General features: G+C 38.5%; 1 protein-coding gene across 1 annotated transcript in view; it reads right to left on the bottom strand.

Moving 5' to 3' along the window:
* The window catches only part of LOC127794862 (T-complex protein 1 subunit gamma-like), a 28,814-nt gene extending 14,113 nt beyond the window's left edge, over positions 1–14,701 (bottom strand). The window contains exons 1-2 of the mRNA XM_052326126.1: positions 14,501–14,701; positions 4,557–4,618 (exon numbers count right to left, since the gene is read on the bottom strand). Of these exons, the coding sequence (XP_052182086.1) occupies positions 4,557–4,618; positions 14,501–14,525 (87 nt within the window). The 5' untranslated portion in view covers positions 14,526–14,701. The remainder of the gene's footprint in view (positions 1–4,556; positions 4,619–14,500) is intronic.
* Positions 14,702–16,101: the final 1,400 nt, after the last annotated feature.

Here is a 16,101-nt window from a genome sequence, read left to right as displayed (position 1 = left end):
TCATTTCTCCGCAATTTTGACTTATCCTGGTACTGCTTCACTTGAAAAAACTCCTGAAGCTGAATAACATCGTTCACAACATCCTTAATTTATTACTTCTTTCTTCCTTAGTTGAACTCTTTAGTTTATTAATGGAATACTGATTCCTTGGACAAGTAATGTATGGATCTCCAATTGTCACAGGGAGTCAGGGACTGGTCTTTTTCTTTGAATAATTGGATCAAAATATTCCTTAGAAAGTAATTCGACTGGAAGACTAAATTGATATCGTTTGGCCATCGTAATCATGAGTTTGTCCAGCTTTTGGTTGAGGTTAGCGAATTTTTCCTTGATTCATATATCCATCTCCATAGTTCAACTTCTTTGAAATTCACTTTGCTCGCCTTTAATAAGAATCGCCGGAATCACAACTGAAAATCGATCGACTCTAATACCAAATGTCAGGTATCTAGACTTAACCTAGGGTTTGTTATGGAATTTGGAAGAAATCAAGGGAGAAAGAATAGAAAGGGAGGGAGAAATCAAAAGCACAAAGGGAGAATTTAGAGAGAATAGAGAGGGGGAGAGAATTTGAGAGGGGAAGAATATGTTATCATTCAACAATTGATGACAATCCTCTAAGTGATTGCTTATTTATAGTTTCAATATCTTTTAGTTTTAGTTGTCACTAAAAGGTACAATATGAACTGCTACACTAGAGTACAATGCAGTAAATGCATTAAACTACAACTACTATTATATTTACTATTATATCCTTGGGGTCGTGACAAACAGATGACTGAAAGCCAGAGGTCATCAACTGTAATTTTTACCCACTAGAAGAAAATAGCCAAAACAGAAGATACTTATGCTTGGGAAGGTCGAGATGGATATGGACATCGTATTGGGAGGCCTACTATAACAACCCATAATTTTATCTCCTAATTTGGGAATAATTGAACAAATTTGGAGAAAACTTGGGTTGGAAGAAATAAGAAAATAGCTTGGGACTAGAAAATCCTTGAAATGGGCTTAAAACGAGTAAAAGTAACCCATTAGGTCAATTATGGGTTGAGGGAAGGCCTTGGTGAGTCATGGTTGGAAAAAGAGGGTAAAAGTGAAATTTTGGGGGAAATTTGGGCATGAAAAACCAAAATTTCGAATTTAAAGTGTAAAGGTTTCAAAACTGAATGGAATAGTTTCAAAACCGATATGGACAGGCAAGAAGTAAGTTTCGAAACCAAGGCTCCTAGCTTTGAAACTAATTTTTTGGAAGGGTCAGTTTTGAAACTAAGTCCCCCGAAACTGAAAAATCAGGTCACGTGGTCTAGACCGAAAACACAAGTGGAGGGTTGTTTCTTGGAATTTGGCCACAAAATTTAAACTAGCTCTACTATAATATTACCCACACCAGGTGGTGGATTGAAATTAATTGATCATTGATGAGCCAAAACTGGGATTAGCATGATTAAGCATTAGGATGAAATTTTGGGGCCAGGGTAAGTTGAAATCCAAACCTTGGGTTAAAACTTAACCAAAGGAGAACCCACTTTCATGGCATACCAGCCTTGGTGCTGAAAATAAAGAAAAGAGAGTGAGAACATGCAAGAGAACTAGAAATGGCAAGAACCAGCCAACTCCCATAACTGAAAAGGGGGACTACCAAATTGATTTTTTTCGGACTCTAAGAGGGTACAAAATCCCTCCTCAGGTCTGGAAAAGACTGAGAGCAAATCCCTTCAGCATCAAAGACAAAATTGCCCCTTGATATTTGGTCTTGAAGGTGGAAGGGAACCTAAAATGATCATTTGGTTGCCCTATAATAGCAAAAATCTGATTTCCCTCTTCATTTCTCTTCTTGAATGAGAGAGTGAAGTTATCGAGGAGAGTTTGAGGGATCTTGGAGCTTAAACACTGAGTGGGGTCCTTCCTCACTAAGGTAAAGAGCCTTACTCTATGCTTTTAATTAGATTTACCCTCATGAATGGCCCAGAAGATAAGTCTTGGACATCTTGTTGGGTTGTTAATGTCATTTAAAGGAGGAAAGCTCACTAATTTGAGGATATCCAGCTTTCAAACTCATTCTTTGTAAGTTCCCTTGACCCCATTTACTTGTTGCATAGCATAGGTCTCATGGCATGTGGTGGTGGTATGTGTGGCTACATTGTTGTTTACATTTTGATATCTATGTAATGGGGACATTTGGGCTATGCACTTGGAATCTAACGACGAGAATGCCCAAGGAGGGGCTACCCTCAATAAGAGATCAATGCTTGAACCTTCAAAGAGAACAGGCCAAAGAAGCCATCTCTTTGAAGTTTGGACATCCCTAGTCAAAAGACTTGAAAAGGCGGAGAGTAGGTTGGGGGTTTTTGCATTCCATGGCTTGTGTACTTGGAATAACAATTACACCCAATTTCTAGCTCTTATTGGTCTCTCACAAGTGATTTGCACACTTTGAATAACAAGCCAAGTATCCCATTTATAGACTAGTTTCCTTGTTCACCAAGGTTAAGCTTTCCTTGCTTAACAACTAACTAATAAATAAAATTACACACTAAACAGGAAGCCAATATTAGGAATAAGAAAAAATCTTCAAGATTAATTAGGATTTCTCGCTAAAAATCCCAACAGATATCTCTTTTGTTGTGAGTGTGGTTAGTCAATTTTTTACAGTCTCCATGTGATAGTCATTGGGATGCTTCTATTCGCATTTTCAGATATATCAAAGGCGCACCAGGTCAGGAATTGTTATATGAAGATAAGGGTCATACCCAGGTGATTGGGTATTTTGATGCCGATTGGGCAGGATCTCCCTCAGATAGACGCTCTACTTTCGGGTACTGTGTTCTAATTGGTGGCAATTTGGTATCTTGGAAGAATAAGAAGTAGGATGCGGTTGCTAGGTCTAGTGCCAAAGCAAAATACCATGGTATGGCTTTGGCAACATGTGAACTTATATGGTTGAAACAATTGCTTCAAGAATTAAAATATGGTGAGGTGATGTAAATGAAATTAATCTGCGATAATCAAGCCACCTTGCATATAGTCTCAAATCTTGTTTTTCACGAGGACCAAACACAAAAATTGACTGTCATTTCATTAGAAAAAAGATTTTATCCAGATGTATTGCCACTAGCTTTGTTAATTCAACTAATCAACTGGAAGACATCTTCATTAAGTCTCTTCGGGGTCCTCGTATTGGTTTCATTTGTAACAAGTTTAGTGCATATGACCTATATGCTCTAGCTTGAGAGGAAGTGTTGGACTATGTTAGAATAAATGTAATTAGTTGTCAATTAGCTTGTAATTAAGCCTTAATTTTAGCCTTAATTAGTGTATAGCCTTACTATAAATTTCAATAGGAGGAGGCTAGACCTCATACGATTATCTTCTCCTAAAAGGGTTTTCTCTCCTTTTTCTCTCTAGTTCAACAAGCACTATCACATCAAGTGGTTGGGGCAGCTTCAGGTTGAAAGGTAGTCATAATGGTGTTTTGGCAAAATAATAATGAAAATTCGTTGGAACTGAAAGCGAAAGCACACCTACACAAACAGGAAATATCTTCCACTACTGTCACTTACAGAATTAGTTTGAAAAGAAGCTGATCAGCAAAGTAATCTCTTATAGTCCTCATCAAAGTTCACTAAGTTTATGTTAATAGTTGAGCTTGAGAAGTCAAAAGAAAGTTTTTTGGGTAAAACTTACGATTGCAACAAATTGTGGATACCAGAATAGTCTGACCATCAGTAGGGAGGCTTTTACCAATGAATTAATGAAAAGCATTCCTAATTTTTTTTTTTTTATGAGAGAGCAGATAAGACTTATGGCTATTAGAGAATTCCTGAGGAGGAGAAGTAGCATATTAATAGTGACAGATTTGGGGTCTATATGTGGTCCATTCTGCCAGAAAGGAGAAAAGGGGGGAGAGAAAAGAAGCCAATTAATGCAATTTCTGTACAATCTCAATATCATTGACTGAGGCTTGTCTTCATGGTGGAGAATCCTCTGCCACTACTTTGTTTCGTTGAAATTTGGCATCTTTCCTATAATTTTCACATAAAACTGGGAGCTGATAGAACTTATGTACTCTAGCATGCAGATAGATTAATCCTAAAATCAACTAGCAATAGTAGTTGATGCTTTGCCACAAATATTTTCACACTCAAATATAACCATTAAAATGCATGTGTAACAACGAATTTTACAGGAGCATTTAGTTATTAAAAGCCTGTGGTGTTATTTCTGGAATGACATAAGACAAACACATATTTTCTGGCAATCTCTTGATTGACTCAAACGTGACATTAAAAGAATGTGGATGGAAATAACCAGCTAATAATCCATGAACAATCGAACCAACAAAGGACAACTTCCAGAAGTAAAAAGTATAGAAAGATGGGAATATCATACGGTACATTCAACCACCAAGTAGAAAGCTTAATGGCGAAAACTTTGTTGTTTGGAACTTCCTCCAGAAAGACAGATGTGACCTCTAAAAGGAAAAAAAAAAAAATCTAACTAGACATATTTTCACTTTATTGGGACATTGATAGGTCAGTGAAGCTAATATTTACCTTTGAAGCCTGGATATTTGCATGGTGTACCCGACTTCCAGATTCACGAGTCAAGGAATCCTCTGCACATTCCAACACATATAAACCACTTAATTACAGCATATCTACAAAGACTTAAGGTAAATATACTAATGTAGCTTAAAAGCTTTGATAACAATACCATACAACGCGTGTTTTTATAAGACAAGTTGGAATTAGATCCAAACCCTTAAACTTTAGGGAAAAGAATAAGTTTATGAAAACAATGAATTTATCAAATGATTCTAATATTGAATTTTTTAGTTGAAAACACAAAGTGGAATAAGTGAATGTCAAGACGAGTGCAATCTTTCTTATTGTCTACATGTGTTACATACACATTGGGAGTGGAAGGATTAGGATAATTATCTTATCTGAGGACATCTGGGCCCCATAATTCATATAATATTCCCAAAAAGAAAGCACAAGTTCTTTGAAGGCTTGTACGAAGGAACACAGAGAACAGATATTAGATACACAACAAATAGAAAGATTTAACCACCATGTGAATTTATTATGTGGATCTAGTAATGCTCCAAGAGGTTCCTGTACAAGCTGCTATAAAAATGTCGTACAGGAACAAGTTACCTCCAAAATGTTACAAGTTTATGTAGCATTACTAAAAAAAAAAAAAAAAGTCCTCAATTTGGTGCCAAAATATGTGGAGGTATACTGAGGTTTTTTTACTATTAGATATGAGGATGTTATAAGGCATTGTAAACTTGTATCTGGTATCTTTATTTGTTTTAATTCTTATCACACAAACTGTTGGTCAATAAAGCACCAACAGATATAAGCATAACAGATATGAGGATGTTATAATGGATCTTGCATCCATCCTTAAAAAATAAAAAATAGATAAAATTATAAATAAGTTTATCCATAATACGGTGGGAGTAGCTCTTATCGAAGATAAGCTGTGCGGAACAAGATTGAGACGGCTTGGTAATGTGACAAAAGAACAATACAGGCTCCTATGAGGAGAGTAGATGGAATCATGGAACGGGACAAGTCTTTAGAAAAAGAGGTAGAGAAAAGATTAAGGAAAACTTGGTGAAATACTCGTTAAGTATGATGAGTTGTAAGGCATTGTAGGAGACATGGCCACAAATAAAAATAATTGGAGAGCTAGGATTCACATAGCCCCACATAGTAGGATTAAGACTTGATATGTCGTTGTTTACCTAGTTGGTTACTTGATAAGCATGATAGTTTACAACGAGATAATCACACCATGACCAAACACACTATACTTCAACCATATTTCTACAATGAAAACAAGGAGTTTTTCAAAACTATCCAATTATCAACCATTAATCGCACTTCACTTCTCAAAGGACAACACTTCTAGAGAATACTAATAATTATACTACAACCTTGTTGGGCATGGAGAATATTTCCAACATCAATAAGGGTTCTTTCTTGAAATTATCCTAATATATGAACCATTAATTGCACTTCAGATATCAATGACACCACTTCCACAGAAATTAGTATAATTAAACTACAGTGTGAAAACAGAAAGAAAAAGTTTACAACAAAACATCTAGTTTATGGTAGTTTCATTCTCAATAACCTGTGATTCAAACCTAAACGCTAAATCAAGAACAGATCATTCATAGACTCTTTTTCCAGAATTCACAACCAAAGAATTAGAGCAAAGTTTGTACAGTTCCCCCATAATTCAATGGCAAACCCTAGTATAATTTAGGGCGTTTGTGTTTACTGAAAAATTTGTCACCCTCAAAAGCACAAAAATGAAAACATTTTGAGAAGCTTTTTCAACAAACACTCATGGAAAAACAGCACGTGATCCAAAATTCATATTGAATTTTATTCTCAGTTTTCAAAGATTCATGTTCATAAAAAAATGGAAATTTTTGATAAATGTACTTTCAAACATTTCAATGCTTTCAGTTTCAGCTAATCAAATGTTTCAGTGATCCAATCTAGATAAAATCAAAAGACAAGACCCTAACACCAAAACAACAAAAGGCAAGTGAAAAAACCTACCAAGTCCTCAGTTCTCTAATTTTTTTTATTGAAAAGCAGATTGGGTGCTCAAATAACCAGTTCTAGAACTATCTGAGGACACAAAAAGAAGATGCCTTTCAGGAGCAACTCCATTAAAGCCTTAGGTGTAAACACTTGGTAAAAAGCCTTCAAATATTCCATATGCTTACCATCCTAGCTTTCAAGTCTATTTTTTTCCTTCACTACTTTTCATTCCCAGGTATGGGAAAAGATGCTTATTTGTAACTCTAATATCAGCTTTCATCTCATTAGTAGTAATGTTGCTTCTATACCATATTGCTTTTATCATCACTCTCCTAATTGAGCACCATGGTGCCGGGGTTCAGATGCAACGTTCAGGATTTGGGAAACCAATTTGTTGCCAACTTATCTTAACTTAATCCAAGGTTATCCTCTGGAAAGACCACCGTTGTCAAAAGCATGCCTAGGCGACCCTGGGTGCAAGGCTTTTGGATGAGGGCCCCTCTGCACTGCTGAGGCAAGGCAACCTCTTTAAAGCGCATGCCTAGGCTCAAAGGTGTGCATGTTCTGTGTTTGGGGTCAATTTTGGTCTTTTTTATGTTTTCTGAGAGGTCTTAGCATGATTCATTACTTAAGAACCTATTGTTTGGTCAATATGAAAACATAATCACATAGATCGGTGAGAGACGATCAAGATGGTAGCCGGGAGTTCACTGGATGGCCCACACACCAACAGCCTTACTGGCAAGTGAATTTTCATGCCGGCAAGTTTCTGGCATGTGCAAGTGTGGGCCTATGTTTGGGAACCTGCTTTTCACTGGCTGTGTAGCCGGAGGCAGGCGAACTACCTCCAAGTACAATTCTTTCATTTTCTGTTATTGGTAGTGTTTTATTGAATTTTTTTGGGTTTCTTCATTGTTTACATGCTTTTTTTTCTTTATTTGTTATTTTTTATTTCTATTACGGGTATGTTGATGGAACTTGCTCGAGTTTGTTTCCTTTGTTTTTTTCCTTTGGCATGAAGTTTGTGTTTCATTAATTTAATTTTGTTAGAATTATTAGTATTATTGTATATATTGTAATTATTGTATGTGTATTTTATTTGTAATTAGATTAAGTCAGGTTAAGCCCGTAGGTGTTTAAGGCCCGTTATGCCTATTATAAATAACAAGCTAAGAGAGGCTAATCTCTTGGGTTTTTCTCTCATAATTATTTTTTCACATGGTATCAGAGCCACCGGTGAGAAAAACCCTAGTCGTCGCTGTGTATCTTTTTCCAACGACCTTCAAACCTTAGCCGTCACCCTAACCGTCATTGCCCACACCAGAACCCCACTATTCGACCACCACTTGTCAACACCGCCACCACATGCACCCATGTGCAATACAAAAACATCCTTACTGCCTATTAGCTAAGGACAAAACCTTATAACAGAAAACAAGAAAAGGAAATTACAATTATTGTATAATGCATGTGTTAGGAATCTATGCGCTTATGATAAGAAGATTAGCGTGCTATAAGAGAAAGAGATGAAGATATAGATGAAGCCGAGATGATACGGATAAAGAAGAAGAAGAGAGTTCCCAGATAATCAAAAAAATTATAGGAGATAAGATTGTGAAGATAAGTTACCTAAATAATAGAAATAATGTAAAGTAGTAGATGTATCTTAGAATGGGTATACCTTTATAGTGTTTGAAGCTAGGTAGAATTCTAACTTAAGTAGGAGACCTTTTGTATAAGAGATTGGCCTATGGTTCAATATATGATAACGTGGGATATTTTTCCTAAGTTCTCTTCAACCTAATAGTTTAGTTAGGTGTTAAATTCTGTTCAGCATGTAAACTCCTACTATTATATTTACTAATCTATCCTTGGGGTCATGACAATTCCCCCCTTCTTGAGAAGTTCTTGTCCCCAAGAATTTGCAGCAACTGGCACTACTTTTATCCAATACCAGCCTTCTCTATTTGTTTTATTCCCCTTTCTTTATTTCTCCTCCGAGGCCTCTTCTTCTTCATTCTTAGGTTTCCAAGATCAATCCCAGGCATAATTTGGCCAAGAATTTCAATAGGAAAGAATTCATCGAGTTCAACCCCAATACAACCACCCCCGATAATAGTTATCCAATCAAAGCTTGGTCTCCAATCTATGGACATGATCATTCACTTCCGGATTGACATAGCTAATAGCTGAACCTTGGAGTCCAATGGAAGGACTATCCATGTTAGTGACTTCTGTTAGTACTTCATTACCGTCCAATACAAGTAAGGAGAGCAAATCTACAGCCATAGTTGTTGTTATTGTATCCCCATTCAACCCACGACCATGCTCTGCTACAAAAATATCAACAACAGCCTTGAAATGCAGCAATGGAGGATTGTAGACTTGCCTTGAATACTCATACCAAGGTTGTCTATGAGCATTAACATTGGGAGTTGCTGCAACTTCAATTCCAGCCAACGATTTCTCAACAACTTACACCTGGCCTCCATCTCGACCTTTTTCCCTAACATGATTTATAGCTAGATTAGACTGTGCATCACCAGGATCATCAGCTTCTTGTTCTTGTAAAGTGTGGTCAACCCCAATCTCCTCATCCAATCTTCTTTCATTTTCGGAATCCTGAGTTTCCATTGACTTGTTCGCTTCATTTACAGCACCAACTTCCTTAATATTGGCTAATGTTTCCGTCAGAATCTCCTGATTACATGCGAATAATTCAGCAATTCCTTCTTCCTTGTGTTTTCTGGAATTTCTCTCTATATGAACTTCTCTTTCAACAATATCAAATTATCCCTTTGCCTTTGCTACCCTATCAATCTGTTCATTATAGATTCCCTTTGGATAATGCCATTCACCTTTAATATCATTTCTAATGTTGCACTTCTCCTTCGGCTACTCTATTTTTAGGAATTCCTCTTTGTTAAAACTCCCGTGATAATCATCGAAGAATTCAGCGAAAAAATTGTAGTGATACTTCTTAGTTAGTATCATCGCAAACTCCGGCAATTGCTCGTGTATCATACAACCGAATTCCCTGCTTGTATCATGCACCACACTTCTTGTTTCCTTGTCCAAGTGGCTGATTTCATTCTCAAACTTCTTTTCCCATGCATGAGGCTTCTAGCCAAACTCCTCGTGATGTTTACCTCCAACTAAAAATGCAACACTCTTCTACTACAATTGTGAGCTCATCTGCTTCATGTATGCACTGCTCCCAATGGCCTCACGAGCAGGTCGTCCCCCTGAAAATGCAACACCCTTCTGCTACAATTGAGACTCCAATGTCCTCATGCGTGCCCATGCGTGCACTACTCCCCATAGCAGACTTCTCACGAGCAGAACAACCCGAAGGCCAATAAACAGGACCTTGTACGTCCTCTGAAATTAGTAGTTGAGGGTCACTTGCTGGAATTTCGAATTTCGTCGAATCCACCAATCTCTAAAATAATCAATTCACCGAGGTTGCCTTCATATTCCGAATAGAGATCACAGCCAATAATCGATCGGAATGCACCCTAGATAGCCTGGACTGCTCGCTGTCAATTTCCGATCAACCTTGTTTCCTTCTGACTTAAATCTAAAACGCGAAAAATCCACTGCTCAATTACTTCATCATGGTTCACCACACTTCTGCTGCTCTGTCACGCTTCTGCAACTCAATGGTTGAGGATCACCGACTTAGGACTGCCTTTAAAACTCTACTCCCAATTGCTACGAGCTTTGCCGGAATTAGATACCGAAATTGCCGCACTTCTAAGCCGAGACCCAAACCTATTCCGCCACCTTCAAAGCCACCAAGAACTGGTCGGAGGACTCGCTTGACCTACTTTACCTCCCAATGACAAACAAGAATGGCCAAACTTCCACTGAACCGGCTTTGATCACCCTCAAGACCAATCGGCTAGTGCAATCGCTGGGTTCCTGCTCACCCAAACCTCTTCCCACTTCACGCCGTCCGTCCTCGTCAGAATTGGCACCTTCGTCTCACTCAATCCAAATCGATCAGCTAAACCCCTGCACTGTTCACTATCAACTTGCGAGGAATCGCCTGACCTATCAAGCAGCAACACCAACAACGCACCAGTCGAAAGGTTCCTTGTCTGTCCAATTCGCCAACTTCAGCGGATCTCCTGCACTAGTCGTTCACTCCAGTCGCAACCCTCCTGGCTGTCTGCATCACCACCTTCGACGGACTCCCACACCAATCGCAAATGCTCCTCCGTTCGCGTCGCCTCCGGTGCTACTTGAATTCACCAGAACGATGCATAACTTCTTAAACCGTTGCGCTTCGCTTCTCAATTTCGTACCGAGAGTTGTTTTGCTCTCTCAATTATGACTCATCCTTTAATTCCTCAAAATCTGATCAGAATCGCTACTTGCACTCACCTAGCTTGTGTCGTCTTCAATTCCACTGAGTCCTAATACCAACACTAATCACCATCTGCTTCACCCAATCACCGTCCAACACTCCAAGTCGGCCAATTGTCCGCCTATGATCGCAATGAATTGCCATTGATCATCAATCGCTCAATCACCATGCAGGCTGCAATCGCTTGGGTTATCTCCCAAGATTACAACCTACCTTGCTGCTGTTGGTTTCCAAAATCACCTTCAGATTTTGTGAATCAACTGCATTAGACAGCAGCCATCGACATCCAATGGACCTTAATTAGCAACGAAAACGACCGAGGAACGATGCTTTGATACCATTTGTCATGAACCTAAGGTTTAGCCTAGGATTGGATTAGAAATTGGAAGAATGAAGGGAGAATTTAGAAGAAGAATTGAGGAAATCAGAAGAACAGAAAGTGAGGGAGGGAATGATCGAGAGAGAGAGAATTTAGAGGAAGGAAAATCAGACTATTCAATATCAATTCAAGCATGACCTCTCATCCTCAGCTGAGGCTTATCTTATATATAGCCTACAGCCTCCCACATGCACCCATGTGCAATACAAAAACAGTCTAACTACCTATTAGCTAAGGACAAAACCTTATAACAGAAAACAAGAAAAGGAAATTACAATTATTATATAATACATGTAAACTCCTACTATTATATTTACTAATCTATCATTGGGGTCATGACAGAGGGTCCTCGTGAACAATGAGGGGGAAAGGGTGTATGCAAGTGAAGTCTTGTATGGTGCAGCCCATGATGATCAAAATCCGAGTTAAGCAAAGAAAGGGAAGGACAATCATCTTGTAGGCAATGAGCAAGGGAATAGAAAGGTTTAGAGTGATGCCTAGGATGGGTAAACGATAGAACTCGAGATAGGTACCAGTGAGGTATGGTCCGTATGGAAAAGTTTGGTTTTAAGGATACTTATGCACTGGTTTCAGTGCTAAGGAATAGGCTGGAAAATAGAAACCTCTTGTATAAGAAGAGGAGATGCACTCTTGTCCAGATGAATGGCATGGAGCCATGAAAATTTGGGGAGAAATGAAACTTAGACTTTAAGTGAAAGATCCCTTTAGGTTAAAGAGGTGGAGTGACTATTTGTGAATTAAGGAAGGTGCTGGAAATGGGGAAAAGGCTAGACAAATGGCCAATGGTTAAAACAGCGCATGAAGGCTTAATTTCAGGTCAAATAGGTATCACTAACAGCCATTATCCATGTGAAAATTAAGGGAAAATTGATCTTATAGAGTAGCCCAAGGGATTAGAGGCTAGAGGGAAAGGTAAGCAAGGTTGATTGCTTAGAAGGTCTCTCTATGAATGATAGTAATTCCCAAGGTGAAGAAATAAGAAATCTGATCCTTCTAGGATAAGTCCAAGGATTAAAATGGAGTACATAAGGGAGCTATGAGTATTTCAATGGTATGCCTAGTGAAATGTAAGGCATCTTCACCAGAAATTGTAAATGAAAGACTCTCAAGGTGTAGCTGAGAACTTAGGTCAGTGTTTGAGAGTGTAGGATAAAGGAGAAGCTGGAAATTCTAAGGCATAAAGGATGGAATAGAAATTGACAGCTTATGATAGCCTAGGTTATCCAAACCTAAGCATATCTTGATAGACTGATAGATAGAAGAGGCACAAGAGAGATGAGCAGTCCTTTGAGTTTGAAGCAAACATAAGAAGGAAAGACAATGGTAAAGCCTAAAGGCCGTTTTTGGGAGCTAGGAGTAAGTCTAGCAGTGTTAAGACCAATTCGGGTAAGGTGCACTGTTGTTGTGATGCTGTGTAAAAGTTTGGAACTCTAAGAAATGTCTAGGTAGAGAAAGTGAAATAGTCAATAGGCAGTCCACTTGGCTTAGATTCAGTCCCACCATGGAAAGGACCAATCATATTGATGTTAGGAAAGTTATTCATTAGGGAAATCCTTGAGAAGGAGGATCAATCCTAATAAGAGTTGCAAGTATTGGTAATGCAGCAGGAAGTATTATCCAAGGTGTTCCATTGTTGACATTTACAGTAGTGTTTTGATATTCTTAATGTTTGTTTGTTGTTTTTTGAGTGATCAGGTTGTGCAGCAATCCAGATTAGAGCAGGATGAGAGCAGGTTAAGTTCATCTATTGGAAGGCCAAGGCTTGCATGGATGAAGGTTTAAGTATACTCAAGATAATGGTGGAGAATTGTTAAAATGTTGTCTCGAGTATAGGATAAAAAGATCAGTGAAAGCAGTGCATTTGAATGCCAATGAAGAATTAAATAGGAGTTTACATCCTAATCTGTAATTAGTGATAGTTGGGGGGGGGGGGGTTAAACTGTAAATATGTTTGTCTTCATCGAGATATCCGCCTACTCTATAAATAAGATAGATAGGTGGACTGAAATAATCATTCAATTTCTTCTCTTTCTAAATACGAGAATTGTTGTGAGAGGAAAGACATGAAAATAGGGAAGTTCTTTGTAATCTCAGGTTGAAAGCAGTGTGTGTTCGTGTGATAGAAAAAGAGGAGAGAGTTTCTGTGGGCTTCTTATGTACTGATTCTGGACTAAAATTCTAGTGGATTGCTCTTGGACTGCGGCCGGATGTAGGACAGATTTTGATCAGTTAGAACTAGGATAAACCCTTGTCTCTTCTTGTGGTTTGGTTGTCTCTTTCCTTAATCTCTTTACTGTTTTTCGATTACAGTTTATTATTTCTGTTGTTTGGTTTTGATTTCGGGTTGAAGAGTGGCTGAATTCTTGTCTAAGAAAACTGATCCGGTGACCCTAGGATTAACACTGGTTAAGGATGGATACTTATTTTTGTATATGCTCTTTTGCGTGTCCCATTTCATAATTCTTTGGATGATTGTTATTAACCTATTTTATCTCTCCATCTTCTAGAAAGATCATTGTTTATTCTTCTGTTCAGGGTGTAACTCCTCGAGTCATTTTTTGTCCAGGGCTCACCGCTTAACGCAGTTTTATTATTCACCTTATCCTAAAAATAAAAAAATAAAAAATAAAAAGAAGAAGACAAGAGATATCAGCCTTCATATGGCATTCCAGGATAGCAAGTTATTGATCCTGTTATGCCATCATCTGCGCAATCCCAAATCTCAATTTAACTACCATCTCACATAGATTTTTAAGTTCACTTTATGGATTTCAACAAAGTCCATACCCTGCACCTCGTTCAGAACTAACGTCCCAAACAAGTTCCTAGATTTATACAAAATTATTTTCAACAGCTCCCACCCACTAGATCTTCTAGGCATCTCAAATCTCAACATCATCAAAAGCATTAATCCAACTACGTGGATTCAGGTACATGAATTCAGGCTCTCCAATCATCTCACGCATTAGGCTTAAATCTAAACGAAGAAAAAAAAAAAGGTTAACAGTGTCGGAAATCAGGACCAAAATCACCAACAAAATAGACAATGCGCCATCAAAAGCTCCGAGACGACATGACAATATCGAGTTGAGAGTAGAAATTTTAAGCAAATCAAACGAAACAGAGATCGGTTGCGAAGGATGAGAAGCTACTCACTGAGGACGAGAACCGGCCGCTGCATGGCTCTGAGAGATGAAAGCCAAAGCTAAATCGAGAGAGAGTCGGTTGGTGCTTAGGGCTTCTTTCAAATGGCTATTTTACCTGCCCCAGAGAGAAATGACAAGGACACAGAGAAAGCAACCACTGGAACGGAGGGAAAGCCCTAGACAAGTTGAGAGAGTTCCCTTCTCTTCCTTTCCTTGCCACGTAATGGTCTTGTCTGTATTATTATATTGTGTTGGTGCTGCGTTTCAAAAATTTTAGACAAGTTTGTTTGGTAAAGTTTAATTTTGCTTTTAAATTACAGTTAAATTTAAAAACAATAGATTAAGATGCTTAAAAATAATAGTAAATAACCCGAAAAGAAAAAACATTATAACAGAGCTTACATTCACTGCTTCCAAATTCCATTGGAGTTTAGGAAATATTAACATTTATTAGTAATTTTTTTAACTTTTAACATTTAAACTTTAAAATTTAACTTTTATTTGTAGCAAAGTCAAATTATCATGTCACGTTTTAAATCTAGGGAATAAAAAAATCCTTTAATAAAAACACTAATGCTAATCTAAATATTTAGAAAAGTAACCTGTAATTTAAAACTTGTCGACGTTCAATTTTAGCCGATCCCGATTCGTTTTTAGGCCGCAGTGAATAAGTCCAAAGTGCCCAGAAGAAGAAAAACAAAGATCTCGGACGTGAATTGACACCAGAATTTTTACGTAGTTTGGCCAGAACAATGCCTACTCCACGACCTGCCCTCTAATTATTTTCTCAGAATGGCGGTGTCTGATTATTCTTCCTGTCCCTCATGATATCTATGGTTCTTATTTATACTGAAGGACTTTTACAATTTAAATAACATATAAAAATATAAAGACTACATAATGGGGGACAAACTGCCCTTATCGTTTACATAAAACCAGGAGTGGAATCCCCATTACGAGGAGCATGGGCTGTTGCAGGTAAAGTAACTGGAGCCTACCTCTGACTTCTTAGCAGCTTTGCCACTTATGCGAGTAGGAGGTTTTGGGCTAGCGAGCTGGGTGATTCAGCGAACTGAAGAACATTGCCAGGAGCTCGTTAGCCGATTGCTGAGAGCTTCTTGGGAGCTCGCTTTACAACCTTTGAATTTCGATGGTGGCTGGACTTTCCTTGGCGAGGTCAGTCTGGGCCTTCTCGGCTTCGGGTGATTGGGCCGGCCTATCAACCTGAGTCTGGCCCAAATGGAGTGATACAGGAAATACATATAACATAAGCCCCCCAATTTGCGATGTGATCTTCGCGCTGGGAACTGACGTGTGCCAGCTGTTCTTCCATCCCTCCGACTTCTGCCCAATCACTTTGAATCTCGTCATTCCACGCAGCACGTCTTGCCTGTAGCGCATTTAGTGTGCACGTTCCCCCATTACTACGCATGATTGTGCATGTGGGACCCACAAGCTGTCGTGCGGCCGCTGGATGCAGGGCATGCGGTAAGTCGTCTTTTGATCCGACGATTAGGGTCCACCGGGCTATTAGTAAAAATGGTAGAGGGTGTCCCCCATTTCCCTCTTTCACGCTATTTTTGAAATCCTCTCCAGCCTTTGCCTTCTTGC

The sequence above is a fragment of the Diospyros lotus genome, chromosome 2, assembly GCF_014633365.1.
Source record: "Diospyros lotus cultivar Yz01 chromosome 2, ASM1463336v1, whole genome shotgun sequence".
NCBI lineage: Eukaryota > Viridiplantae > Streptophyta > Magnoliopsida > Ericales > Ebenaceae > Diospyros > Diospyros lotus.
The sequence above is the reverse complement of the archived record's forward strand: the minus strand, read 5'-3'. Positions and strand labels throughout refer to the sequence as shown.